The sequence below is a fragment of the Onychomys torridus genome, chromosome 8, assembly GCF_903995425.1.
Source record: "Onychomys torridus chromosome 8, mOncTor1.1, whole genome shotgun sequence".
NCBI classification, from domain to species: domain Eukaryota; kingdom Metazoa; phylum Chordata; class Mammalia; order Rodentia; family Cricetidae; genus Onychomys; species Onychomys torridus.
Window position 1 is genome coordinate 67,875,441 of NC_050450.1, and position 19,880 is coordinate 67,895,320.

At 40.8% G+C, this 19,880-nt stretch overlaps 2 protein-coding genes across 7 annotated transcripts in view; one reads left to right on the plus strand and one right to left on the minus strand.

The window, feature by feature from the left end:
* Nf1 (neurofibromin 1) overlaps positions 1-19,880 on the plus strand; it is a 257,122-nt gene that overhangs the window by 198,967 nt on the left and 38,275 nt on the right. For all 6 annotated transcript variants that reach the window (XM_036195402.1, XM_036195407.1, XM_036195405.1 and 3 more), the window contains 3 exons: positions 12,757-13,189; positions 14,245-14,585; positions 18,250-18,452. In XM_036195402.1, the coding sequence (XP_036051295.1) occupies positions 12,757-13,189; positions 14,245-14,585; positions 18,250-18,452 (977 nt within the window). The remainder of the gene's footprint in view (positions 1-12,756; positions 13,190-14,244; positions 14,586-18,249; positions 18,453-19,880) is intronic.
* On the minus strand, positions 4,475-8,455 carry Evi2a (ecotropic viral integration site 2A). The gene is made up of 3 exons (XM_036195411.1): positions 8,239-8,455; positions 6,320-6,371; positions 4,475-5,682 (listed from the first exon to the last, which is right to left on the minus strand). Exon 3 carries the CDS (start codon positions 5,660-5,662, stop codon positions 5,003-5,005), a length of 660 nt encoding a protein of 219 aa, XP_036051304.1. The 5' UTR covers positions 5,663-5,682; positions 6,320-6,371; positions 8,239-8,455; the 3' UTR covers positions 4,475-5,002.

The following is a 19,880-nucleotide window of genomic DNA, read 5'->3' on the forward strand; positions in this document are numbered from 1 at the left end:
TTACATAATCTAAGTTCTTAGGATGGAGTCCTGCTGAGAAATCATGTATTCTAAGGAGAGCTTTATAACTAGATGCTCCCCAAAGGGAGATTTTTTTTATTGGAAGAAATGAGTGGTGTTTATTTGTATGTATGAGGTTTTGTGCATAACCCACAATACTAAAATTCCCAAAATCAAATTGTTGGAGATTACCTATTTATACTTTGGTTTGTGCTCTGCCTGCACCTTACTTGGGTGTTGCCAATGAGAAGATGGTATTAAGATGTTCTGATTACCATGTGAAGCATCATCTTATCCATTGCTCACAAGGAAACACCACTCACTAGACAACAGCTTTGTCTTTAACCCCAATATTCTTTTAAAAAGAAGATCTTTTTTTGGGGGGGGGGTGTTGAGACAGGGTTTCTCTGTGTAGCTTTGTGCCTTTCCTAGAACTCATTTGGTAGTCCAGGCTGGCTTCAAACTCACAGAGATCCACCTGGCTCTGCCTCTATTTTCATTTTTATGTATATGTATGCCACATATGTGTGGGTACCCCCTAGAGGCCAGAAAAAGGTGCTGGAGAAGAGGATGCTGGATCCCTTGAAACTGAGCTGCTCTTGGCTGTGAGCTGCCTGGTCCCAGATGGTGACACCGAACTCGGGTCCTCCAGAAGAATAGCAAGCACTCTTTAACTATTAAGCTGTCTCTCCAGTCTCCCAAAACTTTTTTAATAAGGAAAGACTAAGCAGAGTGACTTCTGCTGACAGAGTTGGAACCTACAGAAACCAGGATGGCGTTGCTTGAGAGTGAGCAGTTCCAGTCATTGGGCAGCATGTTCATTATCCTGAAGTATGATGGTCGTACCAAACCCACTCCACAGAAGAGTTCTGTGGAGGGCCTCAGGCCTGTAGAAAACAAGTGTGTTGAGAGCCACCAATGGGAAAAGGAAGATCAGCACCGTGGTGAGTTCCAAAGAAGTGAGTAAGCTTCAGATGGCCTGTTCAAACCTCCGGAGAACTGACACGGGTGGGCTGAAGAAGAGGGACAAGAAGAACAAGAGTAAGAAGACCAAGCCACACAGTGACAGCCGTGGCCATTAGCAACAGCTGAAGGGCAGTTCCTGTGTTTGCTGCTTTGGCACCCTCTGTATGTAACATTGTGGAGGGGTCGTTTAAGAGAGAAGGGTTGGCTGGTCTTATGGTAGTTGTGGTAAGAAGCACATTTGTCTTAGATCTTCACTGTATGACTGAATATTCTTAAATAGTCAGTGTTAAAGTGTTTAGTCACTGTGCATCATTAACTCCATTCACACTAGCTGCTTCTTTGCCTATCCCTGCTTCTGACAGTAACTACTAACTCTAGAATGATACAGTTACTCAGTGGTGTTTTTTTTTTTTGGGGGGGGGAGTCTTGTCTTTGAGACTACTGTAATAGGAAATCTGACAGTTTTATTAAAAGTCATATTATTCTGTGGGTGAGCTTTTTACATGGTTGTATAATTTAAAGAAAAATAATTACATTAAAAAAATATAAAAAAGACTAAGCAAAGTAATTGAAGTGTGAGTCTCTCTGGATGAAAGTTTCCCTAAGCAAGTTTCTCCTATCCTCTTCCTCATCTGAAAAGTAGAGACTGTAACCCCTAACTTATTGTGGGATTTAGATACATGTAAATGCCTCTCAGTGCATGGTATAGTAGATCAGTAAATATCAACACATGGGATTCTTTCCCTGGTCACTGCCAAGGAACATGGATTATTATGATTTAGTTCTTAACTTGAAGAGACTTACAACTTGGTACAGAAAGAATAACAGAGTGTAATAAAAATGTTACAAAGCAGTTTTTTTATTCGGGGAGAAAGTTTGTTTACTTCTGAGACAGGGTGTCATTATGTGACCTAGACTGGTCTTGAATTTTCAGTCTCCTTGTTTCAGCCCCCAAGTGCTGGGGTTCAGGTTTGTGCCACCACCACACTCTGTTGTTACAAAGTTTTTACTGTAGTGTTTGTTTGCTTATTTGTTTGTTTTCTAGACAGGATTTCTTTATGTACCCCTGGCTATCCTGGAACTCGATCTATAGACCAGCCTGACCTCGAACTCACGGGGATCTGCCTGCCTCTGCCTCCCCAGTGCTGGCATTAAAGGTGTATGCCACCACCACCTGACTTAATTTGATATTTTTAATTTACTTTTAAATCTTTAGACTAGCCGGGTGGTGGTGGCGCACGCCTGTAATCCCAGCACTCAGGAGGCAGAGGCAGGCGGATATTTGTGAGTTCGAGGCCAGCCTGGTCTACAGCGCTAGTCCAGGACAGACTCCAAAGCTACAGAGAAACCCTGCCTCGAAAAAAAAAAATCTTTAGACTAAGATGATAATCATTATATCTAGGAATAGAAAATAAAAATGGTTTTGTTCAAGATTAACTTAGGAAATTTTGAAGCTGTAGACATCTTTAACCACCCTTTTTCATAAACTCCCAATAGGAGGCTTCATTCTCAGGATATATGCTTAAAAACCAAGTATTGAGTAATAAATTTTAAATATTCCTGTAGTACATAAAAGTCTTCTGTTTTGTTTGAAAATATTTGACCAATATGTTTAATATGAAAGTAATTTCTTAGTCAGTGTCTTGCCTTTAGACAAAGTTTGTTTTGTTTTAATTTCCTCTGACAAGTATTTGTTTATAACAGTTACCTCAAGGAAGATAACTGAGTTATTATTCTACCACTCAATCTCAGATATTGAATTTGCATGAAATGGGAGCTTTGCCCATAGTCGTGTCCAATCTGGGCTGTTTTACTCTTGAAAAGACAACCAGAATCTGGCTTGAGGATGCATGCCTGTAATCTCAGTACTTAGGAGGTAGAGCAGGAGGCTCAATGTCTTGGAGATCATTAAACACAGTGAGGTTGAGGCCAGCCTGAGTTACAGAACACCCTTTCACAAAAACAAAAAACCTCACTCCACCCACTTACCTCCAAAAGCAAAAGAACTAGAACAACGAAACTGGAAGAGATAATAAGGGAAATATAGTGGTGTACCCTGATCTTCGTGTTTCTCATACTTGACTTTTTCATTTTGTTGACATTTTGCTTTATCTGGTGTAATGTTGTTATGATTTACTGTTTAAGGGATGACCTCTTTTTTAAAGCTAGTAGTAAATTGCTAAGAAAGTTGATCTCAGCAGTTGAGAGCACTGGCTGCTCTTCCAGAGGACCAAGTCAATTCCACCACCTACATGGCACCTTACAACCATCCTGTAACTCCAGTCCCAGAGAGGATCTGATGCCCTCTTCTTGCCTCTGTGGGCATCAGGCACACATGGAGTGCATAGACACACATGTAGAAAACCCATACACCCATACAAAACACCCATACACATTAAGAAGCAAATAAACTTGATGTCATATGCCCCTCAACATATGGTTTATTTAAAGATGTAACCTAGATATTTAAAGTAACAGAACTTGGGCTGGAGAGATGGCTCAGAGGTTAAGAGCACCGACTGCTCTTCCAGAGGTCCTGAGTTCAATTCCCAGCAACCACTTGGTGGTACACAACCATCTGTAATAAGATGTGGCTCCCTCTTCTGTATACATAATAAATAAATAAATCTGTTTTAAAAAAATCTTCTAAAGAAACAGAACTTGATAAAAGTGAATGTGATAGTCAAGGAGAATACCATCTAAGTAGTTAGGAAAAAATACCCAGTGCTTGACTGGGAACTTAGCACATTTTAACTATGATCAGAAGTAAGAAATAGGAATTAGGTAGTAGTATTACATTTTTAAAATTTGATTCTGGCTGAGCAGTTGTGGCCAGCACTCAGGAGGCAGAGGCAAGCAAGCGTATGTCAGCAAGTTCAAGGCCAACCTGGTCTACAAATTGAGTTCCAGGACAGCCAGGACTGTTACACAGAGAAACCCTGTCTCGAAATGCTCCCCCCTCCAAAAAAATTTTATTCTGATATGTAGCTAGGATGAATGATTAATCAAGAGGGTCTGGAGGGATGGCTAAGCAGTTAAGGACACTTGCTGCTCTTACAGAGGACACAGGTTCTATTCCCAAAACCTATCTGGGAACTCACAACTATTTGTAACTCCAGTTCCAGGGGATCCGACACCCTTTTCTGCCCTCTAAGGGTACTGCATGCATGTGGTGCACAAACATACATGCAGGCAAGACACTTGCATAAAATAAAAAATAAGTCTCTAAATCTTTTTTTTTAAAGGAGCATACTGCTCTTGCATAGGACCTGGGACTCACATCAGGTGCTTCATAATTACCTGTAACTCCAGCTCCAAAGGAGGATACCTGGATTCTGTGAACAACTGTGATCACACATGTACACACACACACACACACACACACACACACACACACACACACACAATTAAAAATCTATTTATGTGTAGCCTTCTGTAGATGTGGATCTCATCTATTTTAGTTGTTTTGTTTTTCTTATTTTCATAATATAGTCTAGGACAGCGTAAATACAAGATACATGGTCAGCTTTCATTTATTGTACAAAATTTAAGTTTTAATTTATTATTTATAGTAGAAAAGCACTTTGTCTTGTGCCATATGTAAAGGTAGGGAGAAATACCCTAATGTTAGCTGTGCTAAGATACAAACTGGTATAGGTCTACCTCATCCAGTGAGAACGTACTATTGCATTACACAGTTGATTACATATCAGGAATTTGTCTCAAGGCATTATGGCATCTGCTTGGCTCTAAGGACTTAATAGAACTTTTCAAATTCAAGTACATTCAGACAGAGGTCACCTATTCCTGAACAGGAGTATTTAGTTACCTCTTGTTATTTCTGTTAGTTTTTTCAGCTGCTGTTGTTTTATTTACTTTTTTAAAAATACGAAGTGTGAAACAGAAATGCAGTTTGAAGTAACTTCAGCACGTCAGATTTTTGATAAGAGTTCTGAACAAACATTGGAGTGAAACACCAGCAGCCAGCTTTATTTTCAGCCCAGCCTTCCTCACTGCTGCTTTCCCAATGCGTGGCCTAGTTGAGTTTTTCAGTTCCGTCTTCATGCTTCCTTTCCCTGGTAGCTGTGAGCACACCAGTAGACTGCATCAGGAGCTTGGAGCCTGTGCGCTCTGGCACTCTTTTCCAAGTGTCCGATTCAGCAGTCCAGAGCCCACTGCTTGCCAGAAAGTCACCATTGCTCCGAGGCTGGCGCTTGCCTGCTTGTTTTGACCTTCTGAGAGATGAAACTTTGTTTGCCAGAACCACAGTTGATAGAAATAGAAGAGTACAGATAAGGAAAAGCACAGCGATTACAATTAAGCAGATCAGCATGGTCATGTTGCTGTTGTTTTCCTCACAGACATCCTTTTTAAAAGTTTCCCCATGACTTTTGCTTGTGCTGTCAACGATGGCTGTGGTTGGAGAGCTGTTTCTGAAGACATGGGGTGTAGATGGAGGGGCTCCAGACACAGTGGGAGACGGTACCAGCGAACTCACTCTGTGATCCACTGCGGGGGTTGCAGGGGCTGCGCTCTTCCCCCTTGGATGTCTGCCTGTGCTGTTTTGATTAACAGAGCCCCAAGCGGTGATGTTGTTAGCCCACAGATGTGTGGAGTTTGCTTCTGTTCCTGGAGACAAGGAACACACTGTTGTCATGAGGAAAACAAGATAAAGGTACTGTCCTGTGTGCTCCATGCCCACGGGTACACTGGAATCTGTTGAGATAGCAATAGCAATCATTAGTTTGTGGGAGAATAGTGACTCGTGAGTGGAGTGAGTGATTGGAGGTATGGGTAGCACGGGAGAATCAGAAATCCATGCCTACCATTTGCTATTGGATTCTTTCCAACTGAAGTTTTACTTTTCATTTTTTTAACTGAATTTCCATTCCTGTTCTTAGATTATATATGAACATTTTAATTTTGTTGTACATTTTGATGCTTTAAGCTAGCATTACAAATATCTCAACCATTTTTAACTGTAGACTGTAGCTTTACATATCGTCCTATTAAGGATGTGTCATAGAGCTTAGCTTGGAGGCAGCTGCTTCTGCTTCTGTGTTTATGATTCCTCATTTAAGGCTCTTTCTTACTGAAATGTCCTCCCTCTGAGTTGCACGTCCTCATCTTGAAGTAAAGGAGAACTTGGCCTTGAAGGTTTTGTTTCAAGTATAAAAAGAAGTTGCAAGTGGCTAATTTGTGGGAGAGGGAGGATGGTGTGTTGTAGAGACTGAAAGCAAGCAAGTGTACATCAAGTAGGAATTGGAAGTGGTGTTGGGCCTTTCTAGTTGGGACACTAGAGCAGCCTTAGAATCTAGTCCTAGCATTTGTGAATGCAGCTTTATGTGCTTACCCCAGATTGACAGTGAGTCTCCAAATAGCAGAGGCAGGATTGTCCTCTCAACCTAGAAATCAAGAAGAACAAAAGATTTCTTCTGTACTCAGACTTCTACAAAAGGCAGCTACCTTTGTTGTCATTGTATAACTGGCATCCTCCCCTCACCCTCATTTTGACACAAATCTGCAAAAGAAATTAGAAAGAAAAATTTTTTAAAATTAGTCAGCAGACTGTTGGGGTCTTAGAGCACAGTGGCTGGCTGTAAGCAGCTCATCTTCACAGTAGAAGACTGAGATTCAACAATCAGGGAACAGCCATGTGGTGGTGCATGCCCAGCACTCATACCTCTCCCCCCCCCAAAAAAATTGAAATTCTGTTTTGGGCTCAGCTTCCTTCCTAGAAGCCAGTACATAAAAGGACAGAGTCTGTTCTTAGTTCCTGTTATTGGCCATCTGCTTAGAGATCTCACTGGGACTGTCCTCTCTGTCTCAGGTACAGCAAGAGACATTTAGCACCTTTAGTGAAGTGAATTTCTTGGCTTTAAAAGATTAGCCCGCCTCTGCCTCCTGAGTCCTAGGATCCAAGGAATTCATGTGTGCGTGTGTGCATGTGTGGCCAGGCCCAGCTAAGGTGTTTATAATACTATGGCAGTTCTCCAGAGCAACTCTTGAGACAGTATTTTATTCAGAGAATAAATATGAGGAGACTTAGAGCAAACACTAGATTGTTCTAAGACTTAATGAATGGAATTGCTTGTTAAGAACCCTGTGTGTTTTATAGATGTTGTTTTCAAACTTGAATGTGTGAGGGAGTCTTTCTTCAGGTCTAGGGTAGGCCTGAGACTCTGTGTCTAGACCACTCCAGGTGGCACAGATGCCACTCTGCCAGTCACCCTTGAGCAGGGAGGTTTTCTATGGCATAGTATATGCCATTAAACAATATCTAATGCTAGTGAAATACACAAATTGAGACTCACAGGTGTGTTAAATTACACAGACAAAAATAGCATATAGAAATAATGCTAACTATAAACTAACTTGTGAATTAATAGTTTACACTGAGTGGAGGGGGGAAAAACAAAACCTGGGCCTAACGTTGTGAGATCTAGATCACTGTTGGGATTATGACTATTGGTAGAGACTTCAAGATACAGTGCACTGACTTTTATGTAATAGTATTCACCTTCAATCTTCAAGTTGAATGATGGATTCTCTGGATACTTTATGAGTTGTTCACCAAAAAGAAGTACTTTAAATTGGGTTGTTAGGAAATGTCTATCCTTTTCTACCAGAGTAGATTTATGCATTCAATGTTACAGTGACTTAAAGTATGTTATTCTAATCACATTAGTTCATTCACAGTGCAGTATAAATCACTGTATTTTACATGCTAGCAGTGTACCACAGGACAGATAATGGGCCTGCTGTTGATTGTCTTCAGCCAGATGTGCTGCCATGCCCCAGTAAACAAGCTGTGACAAAGTGAGACTTTCTCTTATGCTCGCCAACGCCTGAGAATGGAGGATTGTTCCAAATCTCTGTTTCATGCCCTGGAGACCAGGTTGGGTTAGCAAGGTTTGGGCTTTGTTTTGCTTTGTCTCCTCACTTTCGGTCACATTCATACTGCCTAAGCTCTGCAAAGAGAAATGCACTTCCCTAATGAAAACAAACAAAACAATGGAAGCTGTTCAACTCATTCGAGTCCACACTCAGGTCCTTCCTCATTCTCATTCAAAACTTCATATTGATAATTTTATTTTATTAATACCCCTAGCTCTAATTGCTTATGCTATTTACATAATTTTCCATAATAGGATAGAAAACATAACGATTCTACTTTGTTAGATTTATACATCTTTGAAAACACACTTCGTCAACACTTATCTGAACAAAGTTAGGAGTGAAAAGGAGTGAAAAGCCACATGTGTGACCTACCTGTAATGCTCTGTCACAGTCTATTTAATAAACCACTTCTTTTCTTCTTCTCTTACTTGGAGTAGAATAGTTTGGAGACTAGGAAACTGAAATCTGCAGTTTTTTAAGAGGATGCGTAGAGCTAGCTTTCCACTTTGAAAACCAAACCACAGATGACACATTTCCTTTCTGCTGCAACTCAAGCACATGTCACGCGGGAAGGCAAAAACTCGGACTGGCCTAGTCGGCCCCCGGATGACAAGAGGCTTTGTAGAGCGGATCTCCACCCCCAGAATGGGGGCGGGGGTTGTTCCTATTTCATTCTTCTGACCTTCGGTTCACTGCCTATGCCTGCTATCTGCTTTTGAAATGAGTATTATTCAGTGGGAGTTATGTGCTGACATCTTTAATGTGGCATTGAAATCACTTTCATACTTTTTATTTTATACCACAGACAGATTTAAAAACATAAATGTGGAGTCCTTGTAGGAATTTGTCAGATAGGAGAATCAGTCACACACATAACTGACATTTCAAGCTAGGAACTGCAACAATGATTTGGACCAGAGAATACTTGCAGGGTGTGGTATGTGCACAAGTCCATCTGGCATCACCAGATTAGATATGTCTGGAATGGATTACGTTGTCTTCTGCAAAAACAGCTGCCCCAATGAGCTCCTCGGCTCCATAGATGATAGCAGAGACCTGGATTACAACAGAGCCCCTCAATTCATATCACACTTTGGATCCTTTCAGATTCTTGGATTCTTCTACCTAGACTACTAAACATCTGTACTAGCCCCAAGTTCTTCATGTTTCTTGGCTATAACTCTTTGATTGTTCTTTAAATGAGTACCACACACACTAACCAACTGAGCTAATTGGACACTTCCTCGTTTCTTTAAAAAACTTTGAATTTGCTGGGTGGTGGTGGTGCATGCCTTTAATCCCAGCACTTGGGAGGCAGAGCCAGGCAGATCTCTGTGAGTTTGAGGCCAGCCTGGTCTACAGAATGAGATCCAGGACAGGCACCAAAACTACACAGAGAAACCCTGTCTGGGAGTGGGGGGTAGGGGGATGGGGGAAGAGGACTTTAAATTTACATAATTTAAATTTTTAATTTATTTTTATGAGTGTTGCTAGGGACTGATCAATATCTCATGCACGCCAGGTAGACATTTTACCACAAAGCTCTATCCTCAATCCTCTTGGTTTATTTTACATCTTTTTATTTATTTATTTTATTTTATTTATTTATTTATTTATTTTTGGTTTTTCGAGACAGGGTTTCTCGGTGTAGCTTTGCGCCTTTCCTAGAACTCGCTTTGTAGACCAGGCTAACCTTGAACTCACAGAGATCCCCCTGCCTCTGCCTCCCGAGTGCTGGGATTAAAGGCGGGTGCTACCACCGCCCCCATTTTTTATTTATTATTGTTATGTATATGTATACATGATATTGGGACTGGGCATGGGAGAGGCTGTATGCATGTGCTGTGGCATGATTGTGGAGATCAGAGGACAATTACGTGGAATCACTCACCTCTTCTAGCTTTGTTTGTTCTGAGGTCACCAGGTTTGCAAGGCTAGCACCTTTACCTACTGAGCCATCTTTCTGACCTCCTCTCCTTTTTGGGTCAGTTTCATTAAGTTGTCCGTGATGTCTTAGAACATTTTTGTTGTTTTTTTTCCTGAAACAGGTTCTCATGTAGTCAGAGCTGGCCTAGAACTCACTATGTAGCTGAGAATGACCTTGCCTTTATGATCATCCTCCCCTCTCCTCATGTACTACAATTGCAGGCTTGTATCACCACATTCAAATGCCAGGGATTGAACCCAAGCCTTCATGTATCCACTAGGCAAGTACTCTACCAACTGAGCAAAACTCCAGCTCCTTGCTTCTTACTAAAAGTTGAAAAACTTGCACATATTTTCAAGTGATTCCAAAATACTTATATAAGATGGGAAGCTTGTTTTAAAACAACAAAAATGCCATGCTCCCAACGTATATTCATGTTAGTAGGTCTGTGCTGGTCCCACCATTTGTTTTTATTTAGCAAACAGGACAGCTGGCTCTGACACTGGTTGTCCATAGCTTGAGGAATATGCAATGACCAAGCAAAGCCTTTGATGGTCCCCTCATAGTTCTGCTGTCACTTACTCCCTTCTGCCTCTCTCAGAACTTCCCTGTATGGGCCCAATAACATATCTAGTTACCTGTTTCTTCATTTTTCCTTTCTCGTCAAGCCTGACTTCTCTTTCTTGTTAAATTCAGGCTTCCTTCTAGATTCCACCACTGAACCTTCAGTGTATCTACATGGCTTTCACTCCACTCACCAATTCATGCTGGCCTCTCCTCCTTTTAAACTTCATGCTGGTCTTTCCTCTCTGTTGTCCGTCTAGTGAGTGATATCAAACACATCATGCAGACTGAAGACCCTTTGTCCAAAGTACTTTAAGTCCACGTATGTTTGCAGTTTTAGTTTTCCTTCAGATTTTGCAGTGTTTGCATTTACATACACATACAATGAGGTTTTGGATGGATGGTAGAGAATACAAAACACAAAATTCATTTGTTTCATATATACCTCATACGTATAACTGAAGGCAAACTTACACTTTTAGTGTATCTGTGCTTTGAGTACCAGGTTTGAATTTTCTACTCTGGCATCCTGAGGCACTCAAAAGCTTTTTTCAGAGTAGGAATGCCCAGCCTGTTTTTTTTCTTTTATCTTTTATTATCTTAAAATATTCCTCTCAGCCGGGCGGTAGTGGCGCATGGCTGTAATCCCAGCACTCGGGAGGCAGAGGCATGTGGATCTCTGTAAGTTCGAGGCCAGTCTGGTCTACAAAGTGAGTTCCAGGACAGCTTCCAAAGCTACAGAGAAACCTGTCTTGAAAAACCAAATAAATAAATAAATATATATATACATATATATTCTCCTTTCATCTTAAAAATAATTCAACTTGTCATTTTATTCCTTCACAACAATATAAAAATTCTTATACAAAGATATTTATCACATCTCAGATAATCAAGAGGTGGAACAGTGGGCCTGAGTTAATACAGGTGTTTGGATCAGAGTCGAGCCCCATATTCTTCATGGCTTCCTTACTGTGCCTGTTGAGTTCTAAACAAACTATGACTGTGGGGAGCCACAGAGCCCCTGAGTGAAAGTGTAACAACCAAGTGAAGTCCCGAGTCAATGAGTGAGTGTCGTTTGGATCCATGGCAATGGCAAAGCCCACCATCGCCACCACACACTCAGAGACCCATGGTGAGGCTCAAAAGGATGTGAAGCCTTCCTCTGGTCCCTGAGGGTGTTGGCAGTGGGTCAGAAATGAGTGTTTACCATAAGTGACCAGTGTGTACCAAAACTAGCAACTGCAGCTTCCTTCTCCCTGGTCTGTAAAGCCCAAGATGGCTCACTACAGAGACCTCCGACTAAGACTAGCTAACCTGGGCTGTGCCTAATCAACTTCTGAAGGTTCCAGGTTGTTGCAACTCCATCAGAGCATGCCAAGCCCACTTGATCCCAGTTTTTCTGTATGTGCATCTGTCGGTCCTTCCTTCATTCCCTCACTGCTCTATCAGGTTTCCAGGACTCAAGCCAAGTGGATGTGGACTAGGGCCTAGTGTGATTTAATCAAAGCATGGAATGTAGTAGCTTACACAGCTGAATAATCTGGGGAGAAATGTAACCATGCGAGAGATTTTTATCTATGTCTCAGATTATGGCCAAGACCCCACACTGTCTTTTCTTTTCTTAGCTGCTTCTCTTCAGATTTTTGAGGCATGCTTTTCCATCATATCCCAAAATCTAAGTTAACATTTCCCAGAGCTATGTATTTTCTTAGTTACAAACGGTGGTGGGGGGGGGGCTCTCAAACCCCAACAGTTTAAACTAACTGTGAACTGGGCCTCTGACTTTACTGTCCTGACTTGAGTTTCGTGTCCATTGCTGAGCCGCCTTCTGTCCAAGGTCAGGTAACCATCCGATAAAGCTTCTGAGCGTCTTCTCCAGCCATCCAGGGGCCTTCAGCCCATACATCCACTGACTTCCTTCTTTCTTGGTGGGCAGATTTGTTGTTATTTTCAAAATACTTAAGGGGGTTTATCCTGTCCCTCTTTGTTCTTATTGATTGAGCACATGTCTGGAAAATATTAATATAAATCTACACTTTGAATAATTGTTTTATATCATTGTCCTCTTTAGAAAATTAATTGGGCCAGAGAGATGGTTCAGCTGTTAAAGGGTAGGCTCACAACCAAAAATAAGAGAAAATTAATCATAAATTTTTAAAAGGGGCCCATGAGCTGGCTCAGCAGGTGAAGATGCTTTCATTGCAGGCCTGACAACCTGAGTTCAATCTCCAGAACATACATGGTTGAGAGAGAGAACTGATTCTCTCCACATGTGTGCATGTGCTCACACATGCATGCACACATAATTAATACAGGTAAAACAAAAGAAAATAGACTTATATTCTGTGCATTCAGAAATCTTACCCAATGTTTATCCTTTTTGTTGCCTTCCATAGGTTCAAAACTGGCCAAATCAATGGTGATCTGCTGATATACCATGTCTTGCTGACTTTAAAGCCATATTATGCAAAGCCATATGAAATTGTAGTGGACCTTACCCATACTGGACCTAGCAATCGCTTTAAAACAGACTTCCTCTCTAAGTGGTTTGTTGTTTTTCCTGGCTTTGCTTATGACAATGTCTCTGCAGTCTATATCTATAACTGTAACTCCTGGGTCAGGGAGTACACCAAGTACCATGAGCGGCTGCTGACTGGCCTCAAGGGCAGCAAACGGCTCATTTTCATAGACTGTCCTGGGAAGCTGGCTGAGCACATAGAGCACGAGCAACAGAAACTCCCTGCTGCCACCTTGGCTCTGGAAGAGGACCTAAAGGTGTTCCACAATGCTCTCAAGCTAGCTCACAAAGACACCAAAGTCTCTATTAAGGTAACTTCTTGTCTGTTTTGAATGATTTGGTGCCTTTCTTGACCAACCAGGTTATATAGTCTGACCTCTACACGTGTTTTCATAGTTGCATATCAGATATCAGTTACATCCAGATGTGGGAAAACCAAGATTTCTGTCTTTATTGTGGCCCTGCAAAAAGTGTGAAAAGTGCACACTTAAAAGACATTCTGGGGGGTGCTGGAGAGATGGCTCTGAGGTTAAGAGCACTGACTGCTCTTCCAGAGGCCCTGAGTTCAATTCCCAACAACCACATGGTGACTCAACCATCTGTAATGAGATCTGGTGCCCTCTTCTGGCCTGCAGACATACATGCAGACAGAACATTGTATACATAATAAATAAATAAATAAAATTTAAAAAAAAAAAAAGACACTCTTGGGGTTGGGGATTTAGCTCAGTGGTAGAGTGCTTGCCTAGCAAGCACAAGGCCCTGGGTTCGGTCCTCAGCTTTGGGGAAAAAAAAAATTTGCACTCTCATGGGGGCTGCAGTCCAGAGGTCTAGGATTCAGTTCCCAGCACCTACATGGTGGCTGACAACCATCTATAACTCCAATTCCTGGGAATCATGTGGCTTCTGGATTCTGAGGGCACCAGGCACACATGTGATGCACAGATATGTATGCAGTCAAACTCTGATACAATAAAATAGATTAACTTTTAAGACAATGAAGGTCAGGCTAGGGAGGGAAGGCAGTTCTTCACTGGGACTCTCTGCCCAGCAGTTGGGTGTGCAGAGTGGAAAGGACCCAGGGATGGGTCTCTTGATCAGTTCATGGTTTTCAGAGCAGTCACTTGACTCCTTCAAGCACTTGTTTATAGAATTCGTGGCCCTTTTGAAAGGATGAATTTTTTTCTGGTGTAATTGGTTTCTTTTGTGAGTACTTGTAAGTAATTGTTAAGTAATTTGAATATACAGTAGTAACATTTAAATGGCAAACATTGTGTTGGGGTGGGTGAATGAGTTGGTTTTGAAGTTTCTGAGACTTCTATATAACTGGAATTTAATTCTCTTGTTCCTCACTACCATTTTTCAGGTTGGTTCTACTGCTGTTCAAGTAACCTCAGCAGAGAGAACAAAAGTTTTGGGGCAGTCCGTCTTTTTAAATGACATCTACTATGCTTCTGAAATCGAAGAGATCTGCCTAGTGGATGAGAACCAGTTCACCTTAACCATTGCAAACCAAGGCACACCACTTACCTTCATGCACCAGGAGTGTGAAGCCATTGTCCAGTCTATCATTCATATCAGGACCCGCTGGGAGCTCTCACAGCCCGACTCCATCCCCCAGCATACCAAGATTCGACCCAAAGATGTCCCTGGGACACTGCTTAATATTGCATTACTTAATTTAGGCAGTTCAGACCCTAGTCTACGGTGGGTAGTTCTCTCCCTCACTTAACTTTTTTTTTTAATTCTCTTTTAAGTTCACTTCAAGTTAAATAGTGTATCACTGTTGTTCACTGAGAGTGTCATTGTTTAGAGAAGGAGGGCCTAAAGTTTGGTGATTTAGATGCATTACTACTACCTACCTGTTTCACTTTAGTAAGGTTCTCTAAGAAATCTTATGTTGCTCTTGCCTTTGCCTCAGGGGCAGAAGCAACATGACAAACAGGATGTCATCCATTGGAAGGCGTCACAGCACAACACACACACTGTGTCACTGCTGTGGCCCTGAGGTAGCCTTCAGATGGCTGTGGCCGAGTGCAGTACAGTGTATAATTGAAGGGCTGGGATGAGGTTGTGTGGGATGGAGTGGAATGAGGCCCTTAAACGTTGTCTGTTGCAGATTCAGATGCGGGTCCCGTGAGGCGACAGCTGTGGTAGAAGCCAGTACATTTCAGGGTTCCAGCCGTCAGCCCTAAAATAAATGTTGTGGTGTCAAAACTGTTTTTAAAAAGAAAAGTCTTTCCCTCCCTCTCCTATTTTCCCTCCTTCCCTCCCTCGTTTTTGTTCCCTCTGAGCACAGTATAGTAGGTACTGTTTGGGTGCTGTGATCTGTCCTGGCAGCCTGTAGAGCCAGCAGATTGGGCTTTGGTGTAGAGCTGCTGGTTTGGACTTCTCATGCCTGAACTCTCCTTTTTGGTAACAGTAGTGTGTCTTCCTAATGCCCCGTAAAGATTTGTGAGGTAGCATTTGTGGTAGGGTAGTATAGTACTAGCAAGGAGTTTGTGTTCAGTAAGTAGTTCCCCATCCCTTCTTTTTTCTCCTTTGTTCCCCATTTCCTTTTCCTTCCTTCTCCTTTTCATATTTGGATGATTCTTTATCTTATGTATCTTGAATGTCAAGATTTTTACTAATGGAGATGGAACATTCTTAATCCAAAATCCAAAATCCTCCAAAATCTGAAATGTCTTAGGTGTTTCATCCAGAATTTATAACATCTTTTTTTTTTTTAGTAAGATGAGCTTTCATTATGTAGCTCTGGCTGGCCTAGAACTTGTTGGTATTAAAGCCACTTGCCACCACACCCAGCCCATTTCCGAGTTTTTATAGTGCTCATTTTGTAAAATCTATGTAAATATTTCAAACCCGGAAACACATCTGGCATGGTCCTTTGAGATGAGAGAGGCTCAACTTGTATCAGTTCTCAGACTTAGGAGCTCCTTCTTAGGGCATAGCATGGCCTGGGTTTCAGAGTGGGCCTTTTAGCCTTTAAAATTTCCCTTTATTTAAAAGGAAAAATATGTCCAGCATGACGACTCCATGGTAAAGGAGTTTGTCACCAAGGCTGACAGCCTATGTTTAACTAATATTGTGGAAGAAGAGACTGCCTCCCAAAAGTTGTTCTTTGACCTCCTGGCACATTTGTGTCTGCACATTTGCATACACACACAAATAACTAAATATAATTAAAATTTGTAAGTCAGATGTGGTAGCATATACTTTTCACACCTGCAGGCAGGAGGCACACACACAGATGCATCTATGTCTCTGTGAGTTCTAGGCCAGACTGGTCTATATAGCAAACTCTGGTAGCTAAGGCTACATTGTGAGACCCTGTCTCAGGGGATGAATAATCAACAAAATTTTTTTACTTATATAGGCTTCATGGAATCCCAGAAATGACTTACTAAATTTTACGTATGTTTGGCTTCCCTTACCCTGAAAGGCTCTTTGATACATAACCCAGGTTATGGGAGCCCAGGTGTTTTGTTTTGTTTTTTAATGATTTATTTTATTTTTATGTGTATTGGTGTTCTGCCTGCATATATGTCTGTGTGAGGATTATTGGATCCCCTCAAAGTGGAGTTACAGACAGTGTGAGCTGCCACGTGGGTGCTGGGAATTGAACCCAGGTCCTCTGGAAGAGCCACCACCAGTGCTCTTAACCGCTGAGCCATCTTTCCAGCCCCGGGAGCCCAGTTTTTTTTATAGCTTTTAGATAGTGTAAAATAGCATCAACATAGTATGACTTAGAGTTTCTGCAATTCAATGAAAAATCAACAAATTCACAAGCAGTGACATTAATGTTCTCATTTTTAGGAAAATTGAGCTATAAGCCTGTCTTTACTTCTCAATTCCAAATAGTTTTTCATTATTTATAGATCAGTTTTCTGGTTTTAGGGACAGAGTCTCTAGCCTGGAATTTACAATCCTCCTGCCTTGACTTCCTAAATGCTAGTATTACATACAGTCCTGTGTTGCAATGCTTTGCCTTCCGACATCTTTGTTTAATAATGCTAATGGCTATACCATTTTTTAGTGATAAAGCAAGCAGATAGCTTTCACTTGTTGGTAAAGCCAGAGGGAAAAAACACTTTGGCAAACAAATTTCCATGGCTTTTTCCTTCTGTATCAACATGGCAAAAATTCAGAGGTAGTGAAAACCTGGAATTTACTGAGTAACCCAACAGTGTGTTTTGCTGCATTTTAAAATTGAGCTTGATATTTGTTATTTGGGGTGGGATGGGATGGTGTGGGATGGAGTAGAATGGGGTGGAATTGGGGTTGGGGGCATTATTTTGGAATGCTAAGGATCAAACCCAGGGCCTCACATATGTAAGGAAAACACTCTACCACTGAAGTTCTTTAAACTTTTCTGATTTGTCTAAGTATATTTGTATATATTTATAACTCATTTTTTGTTCTAATAGACCCTAGATAATGTATGATTGGTTTCAATGGTTATATATAATAGAATGAGGTTATAGAGTGGAAGATGTAACTATGTCTTTTTCAACTACAGTTAACCTTGGTTTTAACTGCTACTTTGCAGTGAAAATTGTAGGACACATGAACATTTCGGGGATATCCTTACTTCAACACTCCTAACATTATAATTTGATTAAATGCCTCCTCTTAAAAAGATAAAGTAAGCCAGCAGTGGTGGTGCATGCCTGTAATCCCGGCACTCGGGAGGCAGAGCCAGGCGGATCTCTGTGAGTTCGAGGCCAGCCTGGTCTACCAAGTGAGTTCCAGGAAAGGCGCAAAGCTACACAGAGAAACCCTGTCTCAAAAAAAAAAAAATAATAATAATAATAATAATAATAATAACAACAACAATAATAATATTAAAGTAAAATAAAGGTCTCTCGTTATGTAGCCCTGACTATCCTGGAATACTCTATGTAGCCCAGGCTGGCCTCACACTTATCCACCTGCCTCTGCCTCCTGAGTGGTGGGATGAAAGGTGTGCACCACCAGGCCTCCTCTCTCTTATTCTCTATTTAACTGGATCTACCAGAGAGTGACCTCGAGCAGAGTTTTGACTTCACTGAAAATATGGCACACCTTTATTCTGTCCTTTATTCCTATTGATTCATCTTAGACCCTAAATCTTTGCTGTTTCATGCTCCTGTGAAAATTTCTAGAAAGGCCTACTACACCTGCCTGTCTTGGGAGCCTCATGGGCTCTTCTGGTGCTGATTTCATGGATCTCCTGTTTGGAGCTTGATCTACATTCTATCTCTAGTCTGTAGTAACACTGAAAAAGAATTAACCATGCTTTGCAATAAAATCTTTAGTTATATGTTGTTGGGAAAATGGAATTACAAAGAAAAAGAAAGTTTAAAACGATCTCCTTTGTGTTTTCTCTTAGGTCTGCTGCCTATAATCTTCTGTGTGCCTTAACTTGTACCTTTAATTTAAAAATTGAAGGTCAGTTACTAGAGACATCAGGGTTATGCATCCCTGCTAACAACACCCTCTTTATTGTCTCGATCAGTAAGACGCTTGCAGCCAATGAGCCACACCTCACCTTAGAGTTTTTGGAAGAGTGTATTTCTGGATTTAGCAAATCTAGTAAGTAATAATTTTCTTTAATACTCAAAATGATTCTAAGACAATTCAAATAAAACTTTTTTGTTTGGAGATTTACCAGTGGTCTTTCACTTACTATATTTTTACTTTTTAAAATCTTTCCTCCGTTTTTTTTGTTTTGTTTTGTTTTGTTTGTTTTTTGGTTTTTGTTGTTTTGTTTTGTTTTGTTTGTTTTTTGGTTTTTGTTGTTTTGTTTTGTTTTGTTTGTTTTTTGGCCTGGGTACCCTGTAACTAAAGGAACTCTGAGAGAAAATCCTAGTGGGATGCACAGAGAAGTCCATCGAACTCTGGCAGGAGGCCCAGGGAGCAAGTGGGTCCTCTTGCCTGTGGGCTGCTGGAAGGATTTCCTTCCTTATTTCAGCTCCACAAGCCTTAGTGTTTCTCTTCATAGACCAGAATTGCACACATCTCCTTGATGTTAAGGAAATGGCTACATCTCATTTCTATAGTTGACTTTGAACTATGGTTTTTATTGGACAATTGTGTTCCATAGTGTCATGGTGGATGATGGTCCACCATGACTGGATGGTCAGTCCCAAGTTTGTTCTAGAAAATACCATAAGTCTACTCTTTATCTGTCCACCTCCATACTGTGGAATAGCCTAGATGATGATCTAGCTTCATTCCTGCTGTTTTCTCCTCTCCTTCTCCCTGGAATACACACAGCTTATTCAAACACATTTTTTAACATTTCCGTGTTAGGTAATTAAATGCTTTTAACAAATCATCAAAAATATGTCAGATATGTTTTGTTCTAGTTTATTTTGGTTTTGGTTTGTTTTTCATCAAGTGAAAGATGTAGGAGTGTAACTCTGATAAGAAATTGTATAAGTTTGGCAAAAGAAGAAAAGTGCAATACTTTATTAATAACTATAAAGGTTTGAAACTGAGTGAGTGAACAGGCATGTTGTATTCTTGCATAGACAGTTCTTCCAAGATCAGTTCAGATTTAATAAAGACCCATCAAAGTAGCCATGTAATTTGAAATTTGCAAATGATTTTAAATTCTGTTGAAAATGAATAGCTGAGAAAATGTTGAAAAGAAAGGAAGTACAGACTTGGTATTACAGATATCTCCACACGGTACATATTATAACGGCATGGTAATCAAAACACAGTGTTCACAAATCAGCAGACAGATCCATTTAATAGAAACAGACAAACAGAGAACATGAAGCTTCACAGATTGCTTGGGGACATGAAACCATCTGAATAAGTTTGGGAAATAAATAAAATAGGCCATCTACACCAAAAGATACCAAAATAAGTTCTGGCTATATTTAAGAATTGAATATAAATCTAGAAGCATTAATAAAAGAAATGGGTACTAGTTGCTTTTATGTAAGTAGCATGGGTGAAACAAACACACACAGGACTTTGGAGTGAATGTGGGAAGATTGATGTCCTTAG